This window comes from Theropithecus gelada, chromosome 16 (assembly GCF_003255815.1).
Source record: "Theropithecus gelada isolate Dixy chromosome 16, Tgel_1.0, whole genome shotgun sequence".
NCBI lineage: Eukaryota > Metazoa > Chordata > Mammalia > Primates > Cercopithecidae > Theropithecus > Theropithecus gelada.
In genome coordinates this window covers 63,235,688-63,262,251 of record NC_037684.1, presented here as the reverse complement: position 1 = coordinate 63,262,251, position 26,564 = coordinate 63,235,688, and the positions used below count along the sequence as shown (strand labels likewise).

Below are 26,564 nucleotides of genomic sequence, written 5' to 3'. Positions count from 1 at the left end.
AGGCGTTGGGCAAAAAAGTCAAACTGGCGGAGCTCTTGGAAACTGGGGCGATGGTCTCTTAGGATCGGAGGATTGGAACCATCCGATTTTTACCTGAAATTCCTTAGTCTCTCCTGTGTTGGGGAAATGGTAAGTAAGACAGATTATCACCAACAGAGAGCGTTTCTATCTCTACTCACTCCTCCCTTTTAAAATGGAGATTCTGACAGTATAAAGGAGTTAGGACCCCCTTTTGGGGGTCAGGCATGGTTTTGTGGCTAGAACGCTTTAAAATTGCTTAAGGTTCTTGGCATTGGAACTGTTTCTCCTAAGTAATATTTTATCATCACACTTGAAATACTGTAACTCTCGATGCCAAATTCAGGAAAAATGGGCAGTTAGGAGAAGTCCAGGGAAAGCCGACTGAGCAGGTTGTAAAGGTAAGCAGTCCTGTTAAATGTACATAAAAATGTCACTTTGCTTCTCTACTTTAAACTAGGAAAACTGATAGGTCTTTTGAATAAGGTAGGATATAAGATTTAAAAATATAAATAGGTCATCCTCTCCAAAAAAGCCGTTTGTATGCTTAACTGATGAGTGACAGATCTTTAATAATTATTTAGAAATATGAGTGTCGGGGCAGGCGGATCACCTGAGGTCGGGAGTTCGAGACCAGCCTGGTCAACACGGCAAAACCCCGTCTCTACTAAAAATTACAAAAATTAGCCGGGCGTGGTGGCACGAGCTTGTGATCTCAGCTACTCGGGAGGCTGAGGCGGGATAATCGCTTCAACCTGGGAGGCGAAGGTTGCAGTGAGCCGAGATGGCGCCACTGCATTCCAGGCTGGGCGTCAGAGGGAGACTACGTCTCAGGAAAAAAAAAAAAAAAAAGAAATAGGAATGTTTGAAGAGCACAATTTTGCACTGAGCAAGTTGTACCCACTCTAGTGAGGACAATGACCTCAGAATAATTGAGAGGGATCATTTGACCTTGAGGCCCTAGGACCTAACAAATAAACACTATCATTGCCTAGAATAACTTTGTAGTTCTTGTCCATTTATTTTGTGCATATTGTTCTTAAAAGGCTTGTGAAAGATAACTTGGAATGTGACAAACACATAGATCCCAGAGTATTAAAGGGGCTGGGAAAGTAGCTTTGAGACATGAAGTATGTGCCTGTCATCTGGGACTGTTTGGAGAAAGCAGCTATTTTGGGGCAGTGGTTTTTATTCTGCCCCCAAAGCATCATTCTTATTCAGGGACTTTTGGGGCACATGGGTGAACAGGAGAAATATGGGTGGAAGGAAACTGCCAAAGAACCGAGTCAGGAATTTATACATCGGCCACCCGGCATGAAGGTTAGTTCCCGGGAATGGAGAGTTAGCTGGAAGTTGATTTTTCTAAGAAATCCCCCTGCTCCATGATCTTGGATGTTTTGGAAGTAGGGTCAGGGCCTCAGGCTAGTGCAGAGTTTAAGGGCCAAATCCAGTCTGTAGCCTGGCTGTGTGTGTCTCAAACAAAGCACATTTGTTTGTGGATTTTTTTGCATTTTAAATAGTTGAATAAAAACCAAAAGAGACTATTTTGTGATGTAACATTCATATCTGTGTCCATAAAGTTTTATTGGAACATAGTCACACTCATTTCCATGTTGTCTGTGGCTGCCTTCATGCTGTAGCAGGAGAGCTGAGTAGTTCAGACAGTGACTATGGGGCCTGCAAAGCGTATAAAAGGATCTAGTCTTTGCAGAGAAAGTTTACTGCTCCCCTGGGCTAGTGGGATACTAATGTAGGGAGTTTCACTGGGGGAGGAAATAGAGCCTTAGCAGCAGAGACTTTAGTAAAGCATGAAATTCAAGATAGAAATGTCAGTCCTAAAACTGATGTGAAATCTTGCAGGTGGAGTCACTCTAGGGCTCAGATGGTGACACTGTTCTCTATGCAGCTGGGCTTCAGGTATTCATAGGGCAAGTCAAGTTGCTCATTCCGGGCTGTAATCTCCTTTTCCAGGTTTTCCAAATCTGTTTGGAATTGGCTTAGCACAGCTTTGGGCTTGGGGCCTGAGAAATATTTTTCTTTGTGATGCCCCAGAGGCACCTGAGACAGAACAAAGGATCAGTCAGTTTCTAAAGATGAACGCACCTAGAGCCCAGTCCCCACTCTAATATTTCCTTTCCAACTGTCATTTCCCTCTCCCCAGAGTCCCCTCTCACCATGTCCGGCTGGCGGCGACCCAGATGCCATGAGATGGCCATTTGAAGACAGGCCTGCTGGACATCAGGTAGTGATCCCATCACTGTGGCCATTGTCACGTCTTCCTTGGTGGTGGGTGGAGGCATCCGCATTGTGCATGGGGCATTAGGGACCCAGGCATACCAGTCCAGCTGGAGGAAGAAACTGTAACCCTAGAACCCTGGTACTTAGGGTTTGAACTCCCATCTCTCCCTCAGGTCACCTTGCCTTCAGGGACCTGGGCTTTCAGCTGTCCATACCTGGCCCTGGTTGATGGCGGCATGCTGGGCAGTGCACGTGAAGACGCACATGGTGAGGAAATGGCAGAGTTGACTCTGGGACTGGAAGGAGACAGGGAAACCTGGGCAGGAAAGGAATAGGAGAGGAACAAAGGTTATTGTTTTGGGATGCCCGTATTTTAGAATTGATGAGTATTTGTTCATTTTATTTAGACATATTTGCATCAGACATGGGTTTGAGTCCTGGCTCAGTCACTTACACTTAGTTACCATAGGCCAGCTTAACCTCTTTGAACCTCAGTTTTTTCACCTGTAAAATATGGATGATACCTACATTATAAATGAGATGGTGTATCAAAATCACCTGGTCGATAATAAATGCTCAATAAGTAATAATTATTGTTATGGAAGCATTGGGGGCTGAAAAGTTCTGAGTGACCAAATATCCCTTGCCTCAAAAAGTGGTTAAGAATTGAGGGATGCATGGTCGGTGACTCATGCCTGTAATCCCAGCACTTTGGGAGGCCAAGGCAGGAGGATTGCTGGTGTCAGGTGACAGAGCAAGAGCCTGTCTCTATTTAAAAATTAAAAAATAAATAAATAATTTAGGAATGCTTACTCCTATACCCAGACAGAATTACAAGTGTCTGTGTTATAAGGTGGGGAATAAGTCATGGATGTCCAGTGTCACAGCTAGGGGGGCTCCCACAAAGGTTATCTCAGGCCACTCATCTTACAGTGGATATGGGGGCTCAGAGACCCGATAGTCTTTTTTTTTTTTTTTTTTTTTTTTGAGACGGACTCTTGCTCTGTTGCCCAGGCTGGAGTGCAGTGGCACAATCTCGGCTCAGTGTAACCACCGCCTCTCGGATTCAAGTGATTCTCCTGCCTCAGCCTCCCAAGTAGCTGGGATTACAGGCGCCCACCACCATGCCCGGCTAATTTTTGTATTTTTAGTAGAGATGGGGTTTCACTGTGTTGGCCAGGCTGGTCTCGAACTCCTGACCTCAGGTGATCTGCTCACCTCGGCCTCCCAAAGTGCTGGGAGAACCAATAATCTTATCAGTTAAGTGGAATAAATACAATTACTCTCATTTCATAGGTAAGAAAATCAAAGCCCATAGAGAATACACTGTCAGGACTGCATAGTCGGGAAAAGGCAGAGGCTGACCTTGAACTCAGATTCCTGACTGCTAATCCCACAGCATTTTTAATTTTAGCCTCTAAAATGCCTGTTGGGAAAACTAGACAGAGGTGAGCTATGAGAACTGAAAGAGAACAAGGGGGAGGGCAGTTAGTGGAGGTTAAATTAACGTGTGTCATGAACTGAGTATCTTTGGCTCTGAAAAGTTTTTATATTGAAATCTAATCCCATTGTGATGGTATTTGGAGGTGGAGCCCCACAAGATAATTAGGGCATGAGGATACAGCCCTCCTGAATGGGCAGAGGACAGAGTAGCTAGCTAGCTTGCTATCTTTCTGCTATGTGAGGATACAGGGAGAAATCGACTGTGGGCAGCCTGGAAGAGGGCTCTCGCCAGAACCTGATCTTGAACTTGCAGCCTCTGGAACTGTGAGGAATACATTTCTGTTGTTTGTAAGCCACCCAGTCTATGGTGTGTGGTTTTGTTTTTGTTTTTGTTTTTTTTTTAGACAGAGTTTTACTCTGTTGCCCAGGCTGGAGTGCAATGAAGTGATCTCGGCTCACTGCAACCTCCGCCTCTCAAGTTCAAGCAATTCTCCTGCCTCAGCCTCCTGAGTAGCTGGATTACAGGTGCGCACCACCACGCCTGGCTCATTTTTGTATTTTTGGTAGAGACAGGATTTCACTATGTTGGCCAGGCTGGTCTCGAACTCCTGACCTCGTGATCCACCGACCTCAGCCTCCCAAAGTGCTGGGATTACAGGTGTGAGCCACCGTGCCCGGCCAGTGTTTTGTTGTAGTAGCCCAAACTGCTAGGAGTCTAAGGGACTGTACTGAGAAGAACTAGAGAGAGTTTGTTCCTGGAAGGGTGGGGTGGTGCAGCTTCGCCAGGGAGAGGCTCCCTCCAGGGTAAGGATGTTTGCCACATTCCCAGGATTGGCCATAAGGGCTCCCCAGTAAACGTCTGTAGTTGTCCCACAGAGGCAGAGGATGGTATTCAAGGCCTAGATCTGAAGTGTGAAGGGGAGGGGCCAAAGGATGAGTGACAGCAGTCCAGGCTGGGGCCTGTGTGATTAAACCTAAGAGCTCAGCAAAGGCTTTTTCTTCCTCAGAGGTTCACATATGGTAGTGGCTAGATTCTGGCCAAGGGGTGGTTCGGGTGGGAGGGTTGGATTAGCCAAAGAAACCTGAGCCCCAAGGATCAGGGTGCTGAGTTTGGATTTGAGGCAAAGCATGTATAGGATTGAGCTTGCATCAAGAGCTGACCTTGCACTGTAGCAAGCGTGCCGTATTCCTGGACCCTCTGGGCGTGCTGGACAGTGGCAGGCAGGAAGAGAGGGATGGAAAGCCAGGGTGGGTCCTTATGGGCTTTGGAGGGAAAATCTTCCCATTTACGTCCTCAGTTAGGAAAATGGAACCATCAGGGGAGAATATGAGCCCAGCAGGGACTGTGCAGACCCCTCTCAGCTGTGGCTCTGGCCTGGTGGCCCCAGGATATGGCAGTTCAGGGGCATCTGTGATGGGGGTGGGGTGGGACTAGGGGTTGATGGCCAGGCAATCTGAGGAGGACAGTCCTTGGGTCTCTAGAATTGTCCTGAGTTTGAGGAGGTGGGAATGGGATACGTATGCTTTCCTGTGTGGAGGGAGGAAGGGAGGTGTGATGAGAGGCTGGGGTCCTGTCCCCAGAAGGGCAGGGCTGGGAAGGGGCCCTAGCAGAGTCTCCCAGGAGCTTCTTCTCTCTCTGGAATGGATCTTACCTCGGTCCTGGGCCTGGCACAGCCCCACCTCCGTGATCTCCCAACACCAGGCCTGCAGCTCAGGGTCCCCCCTCACTACGTCATCCCTTTGGTAGAAGAGGTGGACGATCCCCTCCACATACCTGCCCAGGGGGAAAAGGCACTTGAGAGCAGAAGGCCCTGGCCTCTGACCTCCATTCCTCTTTCTGTGGCATCTGCCCAATGCTTCCACAGTATCTGGGAAAAGACCTTGCCTTTGGGACATCCTCAGCCCTCTAAACACGCTAGCATCTCATGGGAGATTTGGGTCCTTAGTTCTAGGAATTCACATGGTTGCTGTCACACATCCTCAGAAATCCTGATTTTTCCAGACACTTCCCCCAGTCTCCCCCAACAGCTTCCCTCACCTCCTCTCTCTGCCCCATCCCAGTCTCCTCATTTTCAGAGCCACCCCCTGTGACCTCACTCTTCCTCATTTCTCCCCAGGATTGAGTTCTCTGCTTCTCCTGTCTGGACCTTCTTGCTTTTGCCCCATGCTGACCTCAGGCCAGAGCCCTCCTCCTCCCCCATTTGTCAGCTCATCCTTACCTGGCAATGATCTCCCAGAGCCGTAAAGCATCACGGGCGTAGAGAGCACCTGGGAGTCCCAGCAGGCCCCGGTCAGCCAGGTCGTCAGGAGGACAGAGGGAGCAGTAGGTCAGCTGAGCCGTCGCCCGACGAAGCAACTGCACATGGCCCCCTCCACCTGTGCTCACCGCCTGGGACAGGAGATCACAAGTCTTAGCAGGGGAAACAGGGCTGGAGAACCATCGCATCTTCCATAAAGCGGGGCAGATGTGAGATTTTCAGACATTAAGACATGGGTATACAGCACGTTGGGAGGCCGAGGCGGGTGGATCACGAGGTCAGGAGTTCGAGACCAGTCTGGCCAACACAGTGAAACCCCATCTCTACTAAAAATATAAAAATCAGCTGGGCATGGTGGTGGGCGCCTGTAATCCCAGCTACTTGAGGCTGAGGCAGGAGAATCGCTTGAACCCAGGAGGCGGAGGTGGCAGTGAGCTGAGATGACGCTGCTGCACTCCAGCCTGGGCGACAGAGCGACTGTGTCTCAGAAAAAAAAAAAAAAAAAAAAGACATGGGTATAAAAGGGACAGGTTCATAGGTTAAGAGTGAGGACATTCACACATAGTTGGTCTTGGATCCTGAAAGGGGTAGCTCATGGAGAGATGGATGAGGCAGTGCCATGCCCCGTACCCTCCTCACCTTATCAAAAATTCCTCCATCTGAGATGAGTTGGGTCCGGGCCCGGGTGTTGATTTCCATGGTGTAGCGGATATGGGGGATCAGGAGCTGGAGAGGAGGGGATTGGAGGGTGTGACTGGTGAAGGCCATGCTTGGGGTCCTTCCTGGTAGGGCGTGGCACCCAGCATGGCGCCTTCTCCTCTTGATGCTTTTCTTGACAGGCTGGTCTCCTGCTGCTCTGATCACTCACCCTCGTGCTCTCCAACTTCCCTGTGAGTTGGGCCCTGGAGCCAGACTGACCAGGATTTTAACCTACACTTTACTCCTCATTTTGAGACTTGGCCAAGTTAATAACCCTCGAATCTGCAATCTCTTCTTTTGTCAACAGGGGGCAGTAATAGACTCTCTTATCTCAGGGGCTGTGGTGCTGCTCACCTAAGGATGTTGGAGAGTGTCCAGTCCACGCAAGAGTCCTGGAATAGTAGCTGTCCGCTTCATTGTTTCCACCTTGAGTATAGGTGTCTTATGAATCAGCCCCTTCTGATTTTCTTTGCTACCTCCTCTGTCATTCACATTCTCTGAAACTAGCCTCCCTGCTTATTATCAGAGCTGTATCTCCATCTTTTAGTTGTTTCACGGTTGGGTTTCTTCAGGGGATGGGCGGGGAGAGTACTTTCGGTCAGAACTAGAAGAGCTGTATTCAGCTACCTGTTTAAGCAAATCTTTTTCCACCTCTACTTAGGCACTGTTGGACCCCTCCTGTCCTGCTTTTCCTTGGCTATTGAAAACGGGCCACCTGGTCCTTACATGCGTTTCTTTTTATCTTAGACTGTTTATCTTCCTTTCCACGTAGTTAATATGCAGGTTTTAAGCAGTTTTGCTGTTTGTCTGAATTGTTGATGCTGGATGCTGGCAGTGACCCAAGTGATACCTTGGGTGTTAAGATATCAGAGCAGCTCACATTAATCTGAAGCTTTTCAGAAGATTCATGAAAGATGCCGAATGTCACAGAAAGGCCAAAGTTCACATGAGGAGAGAGGATGCCTAAGGATGAACAATCCCTAATAATAATAATTGCAAGAACTAGCCGGGTGTGGCGGCATGTGCCTGCAATCCAGGTTACTTGGGAGGCTGAGGCAGGAGGATCGCTTGAGCCCAGGAATTTGAGACTAGCTTGGGCCACATAGCAAAACCCTGTATCTACAACAAATAAAAAAAATTAGCCAGGCATAGTGGTGCACACCTGTAGTCCCAGCTACTCTGAAGGCTGAGGTTAGAGGATCGCTTCAGCCCGGGAGTTTGAAGCTGCAGTGAGTTATGACTACGCCACTGCACTCCAGCCTGGGTGACAGAGTGAGAACTTGTCTCTGAAAAAAAAAAAAAATTGCAAGAACTAACGTTTTTTGTAGCATTTAGCTTGTGTCACACCATTTTTTTTTTTTTTTGAGACGGAGTCTCGCTCTGTCGCCCAGGCTGGGGTGCAGTGGCCGGATCTCAGCTCACTGCAAGCTCTGCCTCCCGGGTTCCCACCATTCTCCTGCCTCAGCCTCCCGAGTAGCTGGGACTACAGGCGCCCGCCACCTCGCCCGGCTAGTTTTTTTTTTTTTGTAATTTTTAGTAGAGACGGGGTTTCACCATGTTAGCCAGGATGGTCTCGATCTCCTGACCTCGTGATTCGCCTGTCTCGGCCTCCCAAAGTGCTGGGATTACAGGCTTGAGCCACCGCGCCCGGCCGTGTCACACCATTAAGTCATTTTAACCTCTAACAACCTCACGATGGAACTTATGAGGACATCTGGAAATTATTGAGGCCGGGGTTCAGGACTAAGACCCCAGCAATCCAAAGCCAGAGCCTGCATAGGCCACTGTTAAGAACAGCTGCAGGCAGGCCAGGCGCGGTGGCTCAAGCCTGTAATCCCAGCACTTTGGGAGGCCGAGGCGGGTGGATCACAAGGTCAGGAGATCGAGACCATCCTGGCTAACATGGTGAAACCCCGTCTCTACTAAAAATACAAAAAACTAGCCGGGCGTGGTGGCGGGCGCCTGTAGTCCCAGCTACTCGGAGGCTGAGGCGGGAGAATGGCGTAAACCCAGGAGGCGGAGCTTGCAGTGAGCTGAGATCCGGCCATTGCACTCCAGCCTGGGCAACAGAGTGAGACTCCGTCTCAAAAAAAAAAAAAAAAAAAAAAAAACAGCTGCAGGCTTGACCCTTGTGTGCACCTGCCAGCAAGTCAGCTGTCTGCCGGGGGATGGCATTACTGTGGTGAGTGGAGACACGGAGAGCACTGAACTAGGAAAGGGAATTGTAAGTGCAAATAGAGGCTTCTCCTGTTCGTGTGGAGCAGAGGATGGAGAAGCAGGAGACAGCGTGAGATGAAGGCAATCCAAGATTCCACTCATCAGACGGGTCTCCATCTTGTCTATGTTACTGAAGGGGTAACTCCAGAGGCAGCACAGCTGTGCTGGCCAGGCTGAAGGGGTCCGGGTGGAGGCCCCCAGCTGAAAACAATTCAGTTGTTTTTACCCAGGACTTACTTGCATATCTTGCCAATACATCAAACTCCGTGTACCTGAAACCGGACACCTCATTTTTGCCAACTCTGGTTTCTCCTAACTTTACTGTTTCGGACAATTACTCTGGTTTGTAAGCTTGTATCATTTTTGTGCTCCCTCTGCCACATTCCCTATATGTAAAGTATCATCAAGATTTTTTTTTTTTTTTCCGGGACGGAGTCTCAGTCTCGCTCTTTTGCCCAGGCTGGAGTGCAGTGGCGCGATCTCCGCTCACTGCAAGCTCCGCCACCTCCCGGGTTCACACCATTCTCCCGCCTCAGCCTCCCGAGAAGCTGGGACTACAGGCGCCTGCCAGCACGCCTCGCTAATTTTTTTGTATTTTTAGTAGAGACGGGGTTTCACCGCATTAGCCAGGATGGTCTCGATCTCCTGACCTCATGATCCGCCCGCCTTGGCCTCCCAAAGTGCTGGGATTACAGGCGTGAGCCACCGCGCCCAGCCTCATCAAGATTTTAAGAACATTTTCTTAAGCAAGCACAGGTCTTATTTTGCCTTCTCCCTAGAGATATATACTGAACTCACTGTTTTATAAAATTATAGTATTTCTTTCTTTCTTTTTTTTTTTTTTAATTTAGAGACTGGGACTTGCTGTGTTGCCCAGGCTGGTCTTGAACTCCTGGTCTTAAGCAATCATACTGCTTTGGCCACCCAAAGCACTGGGATTACAGGCATGAACCACCACACCCAGCTCTTAAAACCACAGTATTTCTAGGTCAGTATAACACACCCGCCCCATGGACTTACAGGTGTGGCAGAAGCTTGGACTTCTGGCTTTTCTCTCTCTTACACCCAGGCACGCTGCAGCTACTGTTTCCTCCCTTCACTACATTTTAGATTCTTTCCTTTTCATTCCTGTCATTACCATGCTAACGTACATCTCTATCTACCTTACTGTTGGGCAGGTATGAGTGGCTTGCTGGCTGCTCTTCCTTGTCTGTTGATCTGTTTCTACTTAGCTGACTCCTCAGTTGGGGAGAAACATTCTTCATCAATACTAGACTGTTATAGGCTGTCCCTTGTGATTTCAAACTCTAGTACCAGATACTGTTCTCTGGTTGGTTCTTATGGGCACCACTTGTTTTTCTGGCTGAATACTAAATCTAAGGTAGGAATACGGCTTTTGTTTTACTAACAGTGTTCAAGCTCTGCTGTGAGCACACTGCTAGACGGTCAGATCTCTGAGAATTTCAGAGGGTTCCTGTATAATGTTAAGTGACTAAACTTAATACACGTAATTAAAATCAACATCTCAAGATATCGATACAGTCTCCTCTTCACTCACATATTGCGACAAAGAGTTTTTGCTGCTGCAATATCATTTGATATTGGGCTGTTCTTCTCTCTGGGGTCTGAGGGATATGTGATTGAATAGATTAATAAGTACCTTGAAGATGGGGTGCAGTCCTGGGAGGCACCGCATGGTGGCGACAGCTATGACCTCAGCCACCAGATGCGTGTTCAGCAGGTGGTACTGGAGCTGGTGCAGTTGGAAATCTGAATTTCGGACCCAGGACTTTGCCAGGAGCCAGGCAAGTGGGGGGTCCGAGGGCAGGAACAGTGTTGGGGTTGGAGAGCTGGGGTTGGGAGGCTGAATCTGGGAGAAAGAGAAATGATTGAACTCCCATTCCGTATATGACATTCTAGTCAGCATTCTCGAGGAAACAGAGATGACTAAGTAAGATTATTGCCTTCTAGGAGGTTACAGTCTGGCAGGAGGACTGCGAACCCTCCCAGCCTGCCGCTCGCTAGCTGGAGTGCCCTGATGTCAGGTGGAGGGCAGGAGGGGCTGGAGGAAGGGGGTCCAGAAGGAGGCCCTGTTCTCTGGTTGGGCCAGATGGTGGTTGGCGCTCAGAGGGTGGTGGAATGTGAAAGAGAAGCAGGAGGTGTGAGATTATTGACAGTTCTTGTCACCTGACTGTTAGGAATAGTGAGAGAAGGCCAGGTGCGGTGGCTCACACCTGTAATCCCAGCACTTTGGGAGGCCGAGGCAGGCAGATTACTTGAGCCCAGAAGTTCAAGACCAGCCCGGGCAAGATGGCGAAACCCCATCTCTACAAAAGATACAAAAATTAGCCAGGCGTGGTGGCGCATGCCTGTGGTCCCAGCTACTGGAGGGACTGAGGTGGAGAATCGCTTGAACCCAGGAGGCGCACGTTGCAGTGAGCCAAGATCGCACCACTGTACACCAGCCTGGGTGATACAGTGAGATTATGTCTCAAAGAAAAAAAAAAATTGAGAGACAAGATATTGAAGAGATGATGAGGGTTCAGAGTCAGAGGCCACAGAGAGATTAAATAGTGATTCTCAAAGTGTAGTCCTGACCTGGTAGTGTCAGCATCACTTTGGAACTTACAAAAGCGCAAACTCTCAGTTCCCACCCCAGACATACTGAATCTGGTGGTGGGATCTAGAAATCTGCATTTCAACAAGCACTTCAGGTGATTCTGATGCACACTGAAGTTTGAGGACCATTGGATACAGGATGAGAACTCCAAGAGGCCATTTTGACTCTTGAACAAGTACTTCTAGTTGGATGAGGCAGGGGAGACGAGAGCAGGGGAGACGAGAGTACAGGCAAATAGTGACATGAAGGCAAGTCTCACTGAGTGAGGATGGGGTTTGGGAGCCAAGAGCCGGGGGCTGGGTCCCTGGGAGCAGAGGTTGAGGTGAACAGAGTGCAGTGTTGCCGGAGAGGCCCAGGGCCCTTACCTGGATGACCATGGGCAGCAGTTTCCCGTTAGGCTCCATCTTCAGCATGACGAGGGGGGCAGCCAGGTACTGCTTCTCTCCTCGGATCACGTTGGCTGGAATTCCATCCAGAAGGATGAAGTCAGCTTCAAACAGGGAACCATTCTGGGGACAGGAGGGATGTATCCATTTTGAGAGTTCAAAGTCTACCCCTGGGGCCAGGGCAAAGGGCAAGAGATTTAGTCTGGCTTCTTGCCGTTCTCCTGTGTCAGTACCGGAGTCCTGCTGGGAGAACTAGAGCCCCTGGTCCAGTTCCTGTCATCTTAAAGTGAAGAAACAGTCTGGTGAGGGTAGATGTCTTGTGCGTGGATGTGGTGGCAGATCTGGGTTTGGAACCAGGCCTGCTCAATCCAGTTGGCATCACAGGCATTGTAAACTGATCCCCTGTCAAATGGCCAGGCACCTTTCCGATCATTCCTGAATGGTGCGCGCTCTGGTTTTGGCCCCTATCAGCTCAGCAAATGCTCTTTCCTTCCCTATTCAAATCTCACCTCCTCTGCCAAATATTCCAGAGAGCTTCTCCTCGCTGCCCCTGCCACCACATACAGCACACACGTGCACACGCACACATTTTGCCTAGGCTTGTGCTCAGGACAGTCCATCGCTTCCAAACCCCGCTCTCTTTGTCTAGAAAGCCGCCCAGATTCTCTGCACCTGATGGCACTTCCTCACTTTTCTCCCTGCCCGTGAACACTGGAGTCCAAAACACTGCGGCCAGGGCATGTCACTGTTCCTGCTAACATCTCCAGCCCCTCGCTGTGTGCTGGGGATCCATTCTGTTTTCCCCTTCATGCTGGGAGCTCCTCATAGTTTTTTCCGCTACATATTTTATTTCTGTATTTTTCCAGCACAGGACTGCACCAAGGGGCAGCGCAGTACTGCAGTCTGCCTTCCTCTGACTCAGTTTGGTTTCTATCTGTCCGTTCTCACCACACTACTAAGGAGAGAACAGTGCCAGGCAGGGGAAGGAGAGGTACCTGAAGTTCTTTCTCCAGTTGAGACCGAAGCTCCTCCATCCCTGAGGGCAGCGCTAGCCTGGAGGGCAGAGAGGTCGAGCGTCTCAACAGCATGGGGTTGGCACCATTGACGAACTGGTAGCCGAACAGCTCATCATCCTGCCAGCACTGGTGAACCTTCTCTGTGGGGGGCGGTGGAAGGAGGATATATGTACCACAGCCTGCATATCCCTCCTCCAGAGTCAACCCCAGGGGTTCAGGTATATGACCCACCCTGAACCCAGCTTCTGAGTTTTCATTCTCAAGGCCTCTCTGAGTTGACCAGATATGATAAGGTCTCTTCTTGCAAAGAGTTACAGGGGACTGTGGAGTGTGATGAGTCATCCAGAGGGGCCATTAAAGGATTATGGAGACCTGGGGGAACCACTGACCAGCCAGGGCACTCTTCTGGCCCCAGAAGATCTGATCAAAGTCTTCTAGGCAGTTCCAGGAGCTCAGGAGGGTGTAAACACGTTTGAGGGCCATCTCCAGAGCCCTAGGACAGGTATTGAGGCTTAACTCATCAGCTGATCCCTCAGTTCCTCACCATCTACCATCATTCTTGGACCTCCCAGCCCTTATTTCACTCCTAGGTCCAGCCTTTTTCTCACCCTGCCTTCAGTGTCCATTCAAAGTCCAGCCTCTTCTCCTCATGGAATCTCATATTTGGAGGTAGATCATCCTTACGCTCTGCAGCGATGGTCAGGGGTAACCCTTCCTTCCAGGTGGCCCAGCTAGGAGTTGAGGACAAAGCCTCAGGAAGGATGTCATGGTCAGTGATGGGGGCAGGGGCAGGGAAGGGGTGGGATAGTGGTGGCAGGGGGAGTTTAAGGGGTGGGTGGTCACCAGTAGATCTGCTGTCTGTCTTTCAGTTCCTTCTCTCGATGCTTCTGGAACACATCCAAGGCATTGTCTCCTGGCAGGCGGGCTGGGGAGACATCAGGACAATTGGCCTCACGGCTCTGTCTGGTCCTCTGCCCACCTCTTGTCCTCATCTCCCTGTGGGTAGCCGTATTCCATGTTTTCAGCCATGCACTGTTGCATTTATCTTTGGCTTTGCCTCATTTGATTATCCCCCAGACACATTTTTCCCATCTTTGCCAACTTTGCACCCCTGCTTTCTCTTATTTCAGCCCTCATCCTTCGCCTATAGATAAAAACCTCCTGTTTGCCACCATTTCTTGCTCCTTCTCTCATCTTCCCCTACCTAGCCTTACTTCATCAATATCTATGGTTGGAAAAAAATCACCTTAATTAAGGTGATGAAATCTTAGTCACCTCTACACCTACGCCTACTGTCTACTACAAATTGCTTTGATTAATTTCACATCTTAAACCTCACCTGCCACACCTTCACCTGTCCTCAAAAGATTCTACATTTGCCTTTTTTTTTTTTTTTTAACCTCACCTTTCTGGATTTACCATCATAGTTTGTATCTATTGACTTATTCTGGCTCTTTTCTGCATTTACACTCACCTGTCTCAAAGTCATAGATTTGATGTTCCATCCCTACCACCCTCACTCGTCTCTGGATTCATCTCTCTTTTACTCGTTACCAGTGGTTAAAAATTCAGTATTTGCCATCCTCATTCCTCCCTGCCTCCTGCTGGCCAGTGCGCTGCTTGTCTTTCGCGGGTGTCTTCCGTGTTATTCCAACCAAACCAGCTCTCCAGCATCCTCTGTTTGCTTCCCTTAGCTGTCTGCTCTCACGGGTCACCCACCCCCTCCTGTTCCATGTGGTCCCCTCACCTGACTTCGGAGTCACCTCGACATCTCCTTCCTACGTTTACTTTGCATCTCTGTTTTCCTGGATCGCTGCAACTCCCACTTGCTGTCTTTGCCTTCTTGGAAGATGGGATCTCCAGATCACTTACTCCCTGCCTCCAGCCTCAAGTGCAGTCTCTCTTAGCCTGTGTACAACTTTGGGAATTCATAACTCCTTCCCGTTTCCTGTCCAGCACCCTGGGTTCCCTACACTTCGCTTGCGCTGGGCCCATACATCCTCTAAGTCCGCTCCGACCGTCATTAGCTCTGTCCTCCTAGCCCCGCAGCAGTTCCCGGGACCTTGCGCCTCCTTCCCCGACGCCGCCTTCTCACCGGTGCCCTCGGGCAGGCTCAGGATGTCCTCGCCCTGCACCCAGCGGTAGCACGGGAAGGCCGCCTCCGCGCAGGCTCCAGGGCCCTGCACCGTGATGCGGTCGCAGAACCATGCGTCGTCCACCAGCCAGTGGTGTTTGCGCAGCCTCACGAACTGCAGGAGCCCCAAGTCCTCTGCAACGTCACGATCAAACTCCTCCTCCTGTGCGGGCCAGACCCAGGCCAGACTTAGTAGGAGGGACCCGACCGACGCCGTTTCGAGGACGGAGCCGCTCTCCTGTGCAACCTCAGTTTCTCAGGGCCGCCAAAGACAGCATCGCCTCGTTCCCGCCCACGCAAGATCTGCTCTTTGGCTCTCAGACGTCCGGAGTCAGGTGGAGAACGAGGGCCCGCAGTGCCTGGAGCTGATGCTGGAGCAGCATCGCCCCCGTGGGTCCCATTAACTGAGCTCTCCCCGCGCCGGTGCTTGGAGGAGCTTCACGTCTGGCCCCTCGCCTTATACTTACTTTGGCTCTGGGTCAGTGGGAGAAGGAACTGGAGGCTGCCGGGACCAGGGGCGGGGAAGGGAGATGGGGTTGAGCCCAGCCCGGGATCCCAGCTCCGGACCCTGTCCCTGATCTTGCCCCACGCGTCCCAACTTCGTGGAAGTCCCAGTCCGCGAGGTCGCGCTGTCACCTCGCCCCCAGCCTCCCGCCCTCCCGCCGCAAGCCCAGCTCGGCCCGGCCCTGAGTCCCCGCTGCCCCCGCTGCCCCCGCTGCCCCCGCTCCCCTCGCTCCCCTCGCTCCCCACGCTGACCTCTCCCCGCGCCGGCCGCAGCTGCAGCTCCAGCTCCGCCTCCCCGCGCGCCCCGACCAGCCAAAGCTGCACGCGGTTGTGCGACCCGGAGAAGAGCCAGGCCCCGGTGGCCACGCGGATGCGGTAGCGGCCCATGGCGCCCCCCAGCAGCCTAGGCGAGGGGATCCCGGTACTGCGCGATTCCCGGGACCGCCCAGGGCTGCTGGCGCCTCAGGGCCAGTTCCGACCTTTAAATGACGGGTCTGCGGCCCCGCCCTCCTCGCAAGTTTTAGGCGCTCCCAAGTCCCCGCCCCAGACTAGCCCAAACCTGCGAGCAGAGCGGTAGAGCCGGCTGCGGGGACTGGCTGTGCCTCCTGGTCGGAGCGTAGCTGCGGGATGATAAAGGGGCCCGAGCCGGGGTGAGGCCAACGGGGTGGGTGCGGCTGGCTTTCCTGCACCTCCCGGGAAGCGGGATCGGGGTGGGCAGGAGCCCCTGGGTTGGAGCGAACATGGATGAGGACACTTCCCGAGGTCTCCAGGTCTTCTAGGGAGCTAGGAGGAAGTAGGGGATGAGTCCATCTTCCAAACGGAGGGGAAGGTCTTCGCTTTTCTGGGCTGGGACCCGGGGAAGGCAGTGGGCCGGCTTCTGGAAGGTCGGCCTGGGAGGCTGTGCTGGGGTCTGGGGATGTCCCGCAGCTAGACCCGGCGCTGCCCATGTGTCTTCTAGTACCTGAGCTCTGCCGGCCTTGAACGCTGTGCTTCCGTCAACGACCAGGGGTTCCCCAGGCTACCTAGAACCTGGAAATGTAGCAGCTCAACACCTGCTCCCCACCCCGTTTCAAATATCTGGGCTTTGGGGTGCCAATGTACACCAAATATCATGGGCCAGACCTTTGAGAGAGGCCTGAGGCAGGGCAGTGAAAATCTCATTTTGTCCAACCTCCATAGCGGGTACGGACAGTGTTAGGCGCCCAGGAACACCAGTCGGGTTGTTCCGGTGCGGATGGAATTGCTTAGGGACCTGGCCTACATGGGCAGTTCCCACGAGCTTTGTCCTTTCCCACGAGCTTTGTCCTTTCCAGGTGAGCGCAGCCCCTTCCGCTCCAGTAGGTTCCAGGTTAATCTTTTATCCCCAAGCTGTTTCCTGGTCCTTCATGGGTCTCAGGTCTCCTGGAAATCCAGGAACAGCAATTGGCCAACTGCTGTTTAGGGCCTTTGTAAACATTGAAGGATGATTCGGAGCTCAGGCTTTGTCTCCCGTCCAGGAATCAGTCAGATGAAGCCTGCTGCACAGGTCTCTGTCTAGATCTTGATCCAAGTGATGATATGCATTTGACTCTCCGTGGATGTATCTGGTGGCCTGGGCTAGGTAAATCTGTGTAAGGTAAATCTGCCTTCTTGAGCCAGTCCTCAAAAATGACTTGATGCCCTAGTTGTTGGTAGAGGTAAGTGAGTGGGAGTTTCAGCCCCGCCTTCCAGCCTCCAGACCTCCCAGAAGTGTCTGCCCCTTACTGGATTCGATTCCCTTTCTTGTCTTCTAGGTCCACTCTGGCCTACATTCTCTGTACTCAGGACTGCAGGTCTGCCATTTGCTGGTCCCCAGTTCTTCCAGTTTTCTGGGGTCACCCTATTCTGTAATATCCAAATAAAATGGCTCAAATTCCCATCCTGCCTAATAGTAGGATCTGGCCTTTCCACACACATTTTCGTGGGTTACTTTTGCCTAGAAAAGAGTTTGTCTCATACCTACTTCCAAAAGCACTGTTTCTCTGCTGTTTTGTGACTCCTTTTCTGCCCACTCCAGTGTACTCCACGGCCATGTGCAGAGAGAGGGAATGAATAATTGAGAGAACAGATTCAAGCTACTGCACATGCTAAATAAGTGAATATGGCTAAACAGTGAGAACAGTGCGTGGTGCATAGTCCCTCTATGTATTAGCTGCTATGATTTTATTATTTACAAGCGCATGTTAGCATTGCTCCTCTACCGTTCCTCTTCCCATGCTGTTTCTCCATGTCCCTCTCTAGGCCTAGCCTCTCACTAGAGCTCTTACCACTCTAGACCCTTCCCCCTCCCCCTTTTGTTTCCCTTTTAAGCACATGTGCTATGTTGGGAGAATATAATTAGAAGCACAATGTTCTCCCAACCCAGAAAAAACCTCTCCACGAAAGTAGTGAAGAAAGAAAACAGTTTTATTATTGAATAAACATTAAACCAGAATGTGATGCACACCACAGGCAGTTGCTAAGAGACTGCAGAGGCAGAAGGAAGTCTCACTCTTATCTAGCTAAGCAGTTACGGCCCATTACATACGTGTTCTCAAGAAAAACTGATGCTTAGGAGGACTTGATAGCACCATTTGTCACATATAGTGCAGTCTAGAGGCATCTGACAATTGTGATGACCATCTATGTTAGCTAATTGGCTTAATCAGAAGAAAAACTTCTCTCTCTCTCACTTTTTTTTTTTTTTTTTTTTTTTTTTTAAGATGGAGTCTCACTCTGTTGCCCAGGCTGGAATGCAGTGGCGTGATCTCAACTCAGTGCAACCTCCACCTCCCAGGTTCAAGCGATTCTCCGGCCTCAGCTTCCTGAGTAGCTGGGATTACAGGTGTGAGCCACCAAGCCTAGCTAGTTTTTGTATTTTTAGTAGAGATGGGGTTTTGCCATGTTGGCCAGGCTACTGACCTCAAACTCCTGACCTCAGGTGATCCACCCGCCTCGGCTTCCCAAAGTGCTGGGATTACAGGCATGAGCCACCGTGCCCGGCCAGCTTTTCAGATTTTTATGACAGCAGATAGTTTTGCAGCTTAAGCAAAGTGTCCCTCTAAGTTAGTCCTACCCTCCCACAGAAACTGGGAAATGAAGGCTCCATCTTTCTTGGTATTTACATTTCAAGGAGATGGCTCCCAGGTCTTTGTGAAAGACATTCCTGAGTAGCAGAGCTGGCAAAGGGCTGTGTGGCTTCTGAAAAGATTTATACACATTTTGAAGAGACAGAAAATAACTTACAAGTTTTCTTGCCGGGTGTGGTGGCTCACGCCTGTAATCCCAGCACTTTGGGAGGCTGACATGGGTGGATCACCTGAGGTCAGGAGTTTGAGACCAGTCTGGCCAACATGGGGAACCCCCGTCTCTACTAAAAATAAAAAATATTAGCCAGGTGTGGTGGCAGATGCCTGTAACCCCACCAACTTGGGAGGCTGAGGCAGGAAAATCGCTTGAACCTGGGAGGTGGAGGTTGCAGTGAGCCAAGATTGTGCCACTGTACTCCAGCCTGGGCGACAAGAGTGAGACTCCATCTCAAAAAAAAAAAAAAAAAAAATTTACAAGTTTTCTAAAGCAAATTTTCCAAGAAAAGAGAGGGTGAAGTCTCTTCCCTTATTTTCAACAGGGAGAACTAAGCCTTTAATTTTTTTTTTTTTTTTTTTTGAGATGGAGTCTTGCTCTGTTGCCCAGACTGGAGTGCAATGGCACAACCTTGGCCCACTGCAGTCTCTACCTCCCGGTTTCAAGCAATTCTCTTGTCTCAGTCTCCTGAGTAGCTGGGACTACAGGTGGGCACCACTACATCTGGCTAATTTTTGTATTTTTGGTAGAGACGGGGTTTCACCATGTTGGCCAGGCTGGTCTCCAACTCCTGACCTCAGGTGATTCCCCCACCTTGGCCTCCCAAAGTGCTGGGATTACAGGCGTAGCCACCGTGCCTGGCTGGTATTTAGTTATAATAGCTCAAACTGACTAGGAGGCTTTTTTTTTTTTTTTTTTTTTTGAGACAGGGTCTCACTCTGTCACCCAGACTGGAGGGCAATGGCGCCATCACGGCTCACTGCAACCTCGATCTCCCAGGCTCAGGTGATTATACTGCCTCAGCCTCCCCAGTAGCTGGGACTACAGGCCCGCGCCACCACGCCCGACTAATTTTTGTATTTTTTGTAGAGATGGGGTTTTGCCATGTTGCCCAAGCTGGTCTCAAACTCCTGGGCTCAAGTGATCCACCAGCCTTGGCCTCCCTCCTAAAGTGCTGGGACTACAGGGGTGAGCCACCGCACCTGGCCGTTTTATTTTTAAATTGTTATTTGTCCCTGACAACTGCCATTTTGCTTATTTATGATATAGGAAGGACCAGGGGCTTTATTTTGCCAGCGCCCTTTGCAGTAGGAAAGCCCGCGTGGGCACACGTGCATGCCAAATGTAAACTTTCTTCTTTCAAACTCCTGATTCCCTGCTGTCTATGCCAGTAGCCAACTCCCGCATTCCCATTACCTCTCTACAGAACAATTTAACTTATTATTATTATTATTTTTTGAGACAGAGTCTCACTCTGTTGCTCAGGCTGGAGTGCAGTGGCATGATCTTGGCTCACTGCAACCTCCGCCTCCTGGGTTCAAGCGATTCTCCTGCCTCAGCCTCCTGAGTAGCTAGGATTATAGGCGCCTGCCACCATACCCAGCTAAGTTTTGGTGTATATATATATATTTTTTTAAATAGAGAGAGGTTTTTGCCATGTTGACCAGGCTGGTCTCAAACTCCTGGCCTCAAGTGATCTGCACACTTCATCCTGCCAAAGTGCTGGGATTACAGGCGTGAGCCACCGCACTCAGCTAATTTACCTTCTTGATCAAAGCTTCTTCCATTAGGCTATGGCCCAGGGGATGTGGGTGATGGGGGTAGACCTTACATTTCAGAGCCAAAAAGGCTTGTTAAAGAGTTTTTCTACACAAGAATAGTTTCATCCTTTTCCTTTCTCCTCTGCCAGTGTGGCTCAAACTGCAGTCAGGTTTTTGTGTGTGTGTGTGTGTGACGTAGTTTTCGCTCTTGTTGCCCAGGCTGGAGCGCAGTGGCACAATCTCGGCTCACTGCAACCTCCACCTCCTGGGTTCAAGCGATTCTCCTGCCTCAGCCTCCCGAGTAGCTGGGATTACAAGTGCCCGCCACCATCATATCCAGCTAATTTTTGTAATTTTAGTAGAGACAGGGTTTCACCATGTTGGTCGGGCTGGTCTCAAACTCCTGACCTCAGGTGATACACCCGCCTCGGCCCTGTTTTTTTGAAATGATTACATGTGAAGGTCAAAATTACTCCTTGATCCATGGGCTGCAGAATGAATGATGTGTTAGCAGTCACGAAAACAGCAGTAATCTCCCTGTACATCTCCATCAGAGCTCTTGGGTGACAGGTGCATTCTAAATGAGTAATCATATTTTGAAAGGAATCTTTTTTGTGGACAGTAGGTATGAACAGTGGGTTTAAAATATTTAGTAAATCATGATGTAAGCAGATGTGTCATCCAGGCTTTGTTGTTCCATGTAAAGACACAGGCAGAGTAGATTTAGGCAAATTCTCAAGGGCCCTTGGATTTTCAGAATGATAAATGGGCACTGGCTTCAACTTAAAGTCACCAGCTGCATTAGCTTCTCGTGAGACTCACCTTGCCCTTTGAAGTTTTTTTTTGTGTTGTTTTTGAGACAGAGTCTCGCTCTGTCACCCAGGCCGGAGTGCAGTGGCACGATCTCGGCTCACTGCAACCTCCGCCTCCCGGGTTCAAGCGATTGTCCTGCCTCAGTCTCCCGAGCAGCTGGGACTACAGGCATGTGCCACCATGCACGGCTAATTTTTGTATATTTAGTAGAGATGGGGTTTCACCATGTTGGCCAGGCTGGTCTCGAACTCTTGACCTTGTGATCCACCCCCTCGGCCTCCCAAAGTGCTGGGGTTACAGGCGTGAGCCACCGCGTCCAGCCTCCCTTTGAAATTTTGAAGGCAGGTATTGACTTCTCCTCTCTAGCTATGAAAGTCCTAGATGGCATCTTCTTCCAGTATGAGACTTTAAACTTATAGGCATGAGCCACTGCACCCGGCCTCCCTTTGAAGTTTCGAAGGCAGGTATTGGCTTTTCCTCTCTAGCTATGAAAGTCCTAGATGATATCTTCTTCCAATATAAGACTTTAAACTGCGGTGAAAATCTGTTGTTTAGTGTAGCCACCTTCTTCAATTATCTTCTGGAGAACTTGCTGCAGCTTCTCCATCAGCACTTGCTGCTTCACCTTGCACTTTGATGTTATGGAGAAGGCTAATTTCCTTAAATCTCACGAGTCAACTCTGCTAGCTTCCTGCAGCTTCCTCACCTCTCTCACCCTTCACAGACTTGAAGACTTGAAGAAAGTTTGAGCCTTGTTCTGGATTAGGCTTGGTTTAAGGGAATGTTGTGGATTGTTTAATCTCTCCCAACCACTAAAGCTTTCTCTATATTAGTAATAATGCTATCTCACTTTCTTTTTTTTTTTTTTTTTGAGACGGAGTCTCGCTCTGTCGCCCAGGCTGGAGTGCAGTGGCCGGATCTCAGCTCACTGCAAGCTCCGCCTCCCGGGTTCACGCCATTCTCCTGCCTCAGCCTCCTGAGTAGCTGGGACTACAGGCGCCCGCCACCTTGCCTGGCTAGTTTTTTGTATTTTTTAGTAGAGACGGGGTTTCACTGTGTTAGCCAGGATGGTCTCGATCTCCTGACCTCGTGATCCGCCCGTCTCGGCCTCCCAAAGTGCTGGGATTACAGACTTGAGCCACCGCGTCCGGCCGCTATCTCACTTTCTTTCTTTTTTTTTTTTTTTTTTTTTTTTTTTGAGATGGAGTCTTGCTCTGTTGCCAGGCTGGAGTGCAGTGGCGCCATCTCGACTCTCTGCAACCACCACCTCCTGGGTTCAAGCAATTCACCTGTCTCAGCCTCCTGAGTAGCTGGGACTACAGGCGCGTGCCACGACGCCCAGCTAATTTTTGTATTTTTAGTAGATACCAGGTTTCACCATATTGGCCAGGATGGTCTCGATCTCTTGACATCGTGATCCACCCACCTCGGCCTCCCAAAGTGCTGAGATTACAGGCATGAGCCACTGCACCTGGCTGGTGAAGGCTTTTGTGATGAGTTGAAACATGGTGGAAAAGGTCAAAGGGGAAATGAGCACCTGTGAAGAGGAACCAAACCCAAGGGGCAGCCTGGCTTTATAACAACGCACTGTCATGGGATTGAATTCATTCCCCTACGAATCAATCCAGGCTCATGAGAGTGAGAACTCACTACTGTGAGAAGGGCACCAGGCCATTCATGAGGGATCCACCCCCATAGCCCAAACACCTCTCACTAGGCCCCACCTCCCAACACTGCTACACTGCGGATTGCATTTCCTTTTTTTTTTTTTTTTGATAGGGTCTCACTCTGTTGCCCAGGCTGGAGTGCAGTGGTGCAGTCTCAGGTCACTGCAGCCTCGACTTCCCCGGGCTCAAGCGATCCTCCCACCTCAGCCTCTCTAGTAGCTGAAACTACAGGTATGTGCCACCATGCCTGGCTAATTTTTTTTTTGTAGAGACAGGGTTTCACCATGTTGCCGAGGCTGGTCTCTAATGCCTTGGCTCAAGCAATCTGCCCACCTCAGCCTCCCAAAGTGCTGGGATTACAGGCGTTAGCCACCGCTCCCAGCTGGGGATTAAATTTCAACATGACATTTGATGGGGACAAACAAACCATATCCCAACCACAGCAGTGACTATAGTTAATAATAATGTATTGTATACTGGAAATTTGCTGAAGTATTTTCAGCACAATGAAAAAAAAGGTAACTATGTGAGGTGATGGATATATTAACTAGTTTGATTGTGGCAATCATTTCAAAATGTAGACATATAGTAAACATCACGTCATACACCCTAAAATAGCCAACTTTTGTTTGTCAGTCATACCTCAGTAAAGCTGGGAAAAAGGCTTCAGATGGTTATAAACAGTTCTGGTGAAAGACATCATTCAGTATTGCTATGTCCTAGGCAAGGGCTGGTAATGTGCTCTTACAGGGGAATGCTGGCTGAAAGAGTATGTGTGCGTGTGGGCCCACAGAGTGTGTTCGTGATATTACAGAGAATAGATTCAGTGGAGAGATGGAGGCAGAGTGCATTTTGGAGGGTAGCCTGCCTTTTGAGAAATAGGCTGTGAAGGGAACAGACAGAAGGCCAGAGCTGGAGATGGGTAATCAGTAGAGCTAGTGAGAGGGACAGGTTACGATGCTGGAGGCCTTGGGTGTAAGTGATGAGGGGAAGACCCTGAGGGAGGAGGCAAAATCTGGAGAATGGGTGGAGGAACTGGCCTTATATCTGCATTTTCCCATCCAAGTACTAACCAGGCCTGACCCTGCTTAGCATCTGAGATCCGATGAGACTGGATGCGTTCAGGGTGCTGTGGCCATAGATAGATCATGCATTCTTAGAGCGGGCAACCACATCTTGGATATTGCAATGATTTATGGTCCTTGAAAGGGTCAGAGTACACAAACATGTATTAAGGGGTTAAAATTTCACAAGGTAGTGGGAGGGGGGAGCAATTAGGAAAAAATGTTTTAGGGCCAGGCACGGTGGCTCACACCTGTAATTCCCAGCACTTTGGGAGGCTGAGGCGGGCCGATCACCTGAGGTTGGGAGTTCGAGACCAGCCTGGCCAACATGGAGAAACCCCATCTCTACTAAAAATACAAAATTAGTCGGGCGTGGTGGTGCATGCCTGAAATCCCAGCTACTTGGGAGGCTGAGGCAGGAGAATCACTTGAACCTGGGGGGCGAAGGTTGCAGTGAGCTGAGATTGTGCCATTGCATTCCAGCCCAGGTAACAAGAGCGAAACCCTGTCTCAAAATAAATAAATAAATGAATAAATAAAAAATTAAAAAAGTCTTAAAGGCTCCGTAAGGGGGCAATGATGGAAAAAAGTAGAGGAACATGGCCTGAAGCAAGAGAGACAATTCTTCCTTTGTGATAGAAAACAAATCAAAACAAATGGAATTGGCAGCAAATGAACTTGAAAATGACGTGTGGGGAAATATCCCATCTGGTGAGTTGCATTTTCTCTGTGAAGTGGTTGACAAGGATCTGGCTTCTGAGGGTCAAGGGAGTTGTAGGGGCATTTCAGAGATAGAAGGAGAGTGGAGAAAGTCTGAATAGACTCTGAGGGCATCAGCGAGAGAGCTGAATGAGGGGCGGGGAGAGGAGTGCCTGGCATGGCTGAGACACTAGGCGAAAGTTGTTGATCATGAATTTACCTGTTTGTTCAAGGGTGTGATTTCTTTCTTTCTTTTTTTCTTTTCTTTTCTTTTCTTTTTTTCTTTTTTTTTTTTTTTTGAGAGAGTTTTGAGCCCAGGCTGGAATGCAGTGGTGCAATCTCGGCTCACTGCAACCTCCACCTCCCGGGTTCAAGCGATTCTTCTGCCTCAGTCTCCCGAGTAGCTGGGATTACAGGCGTGCGCCACCATGCCCAGCTAATTTTGTATTTTTAGTAGAGATGGGGTTTCCCCATGTTGGTTAGGCTGGTCTCAAACTCCTGACCTCGGGTGATCTGCCCACCTCAGCCTCCCAAAGTGCTGGGATTACAGGCATGAACCACCGTGCCCAGTCAAGGGTATGATTCCTCTAGTAGTACTCACTGCTCAATTGCTGACACTGGAAAAATAAAACATTGGACTTATCAGAACATCAAGGGGTGGAACAGGTACCCTGAGGCTTTGCCTGACAGAGGCCGACAGGAGCCCCTTCCTTGTTCTTATCTCCCCAGACATCAGTGGTGGAGCAGGGATGAACACAAGCACCATTCTTATTTGTTATCAATTTGTATTTTAAGCAAACATGATGTCAAAACAGCCATCCTACACATACTGTGCGCTGAATGGCATCTCTGAACGCCTTGCATTCACTTATGCTGGAACTGGCTCTACTCGACATTTCTGTTTTTTTTTTTTTTTTTTTGAGACAGGGTCTCACTGTGTCACCCAGACTGGAGTGCAGTAGTGCGATCTCGGCTCACCGCAACCTCCGCCTCCCAGGTCAAGCGATTGTTCTGCCTCAGCCGTCTGAGTAGTTGGGATTACAGGCGTTCACCACCACGCCCAGCTAATTTTTGTATTTTTAGTAGAGTTGGGATTTCACCATGTTGGCCAGGCTGGTCTCGAACTCCAGACCTCAAGTGATCCACCTGCCTCAGCCTCTCAAAGTGCCGGGATTACAGGTGTGAGCCACTGCGCCCAGCCTCTAACATTCCTGTAAAGAGGTTGGAAGGCCCATCCTGGCCCCCCACTTCAAGCCCCCACTGCTAGACTATTCCTCAGGGACCCAGCACCCAACCCTCGGACTTTCCTTTCAGGACCCAGCGGGAAGCCCAGCCAGGGTATTTTGAATTTCTCATTCTATCTGGAAAAAGCTCAGCTAAACGAACGGTTGAGCTTTAGGGTCCAACAGTGGGCACGGGGGACAGCAAAACTTCACCTTTTCTCTGGGATCCCCAGCAACACCCCGTCACTATTCCATGCTCTGTTTACTTTTCTCTTTGCTCTAAGGTTTACCTTGTAATCCTCCATTGTTCAAATCGCTCTCACTGATTTATAGAGAATGTTCATGTCTTGCCTGCTTTGTTCCACCCTGAGCTGAACCCAATTTGGCAGCTATCATCAACACAGAGCTGGTCCATGTCACAGACTTTTCCTGAAGGTTTAGAAGGGCAGGGACCAGGGTGAAGCCAGCGAGGCACTCTCCTTGAGTGCCATATTTAAGGGGGCACCAAAAACTCAGTGCTTAAAATAAATAACAATTTAATGCAATATTTAAAACACCCAAATGAATGGAAGAAATCCATAATGAACAAACTATTAGAATTTTAAATAAGGACAGGATCAGCTGTAAAGCTTGATATTAGCCATCTATCTTCCTAACATTCTTTTCCTTCTTTCTTTCTTTTTTTTTTTCAGAGACAGCATCTCACCACGTAGCCCAGGCTGGC

At 49.8% G+C, this 26,564-nt stretch overlaps 1 protein-coding gene and 1 long non-coding RNA gene across 3 annotated transcripts; one reads left to right on the top strand and one right to left on the bottom strand.

Annotated features, from left to right (window-relative positions):
* On the top strand, positions 1–26,564 carry LOC112609060. Of its 2 annotated transcripts, none has more exons than XR_003116157.1 (4): positions 1–129; positions 2,180–2,260; positions 2,430–2,523; positions 26,533–26,564. It is a non-coding gene; the product is annotated as an uncharacterized LOC112609060 (long non-coding RNA). The 2 variants fall into 2 exon arrangements; XR_003116158.1 differs by lacking the exon at positions 26,533–26,564 and adding an exon at positions 9,725–10,407.
* Positions 1,584–17,327, bottom strand: ALOX12 (arachidonate 12-lipoxygenase, 12S type). The gene is made up of 14 exons (XM_025361392.1): positions 15,786–17,327; positions 14,991–15,192; positions 13,739–13,820; positions 13,504–13,626; positions 13,285–13,388; positions 12,875–13,035; positions 11,859–12,002; positions 10,534–10,743; positions 6,597–6,683; positions 5,919–6,088; positions 5,352–5,473; positions 2,472–2,572; positions 2,193–2,363; positions 1,584–2,076 (listed from the first exon to the last, which is right to left on the bottom strand). The coding sequence occupies exons 1-14, from the start codon at positions 15,918–15,920 to the stop codon at positions 1,897–1,899; spliced, it is 1,992 nt and encodes a 663-aa protein (XP_025217177.1). The 5' UTR covers positions 15,921–17,327; the 3' UTR covers positions 1,584–1,896.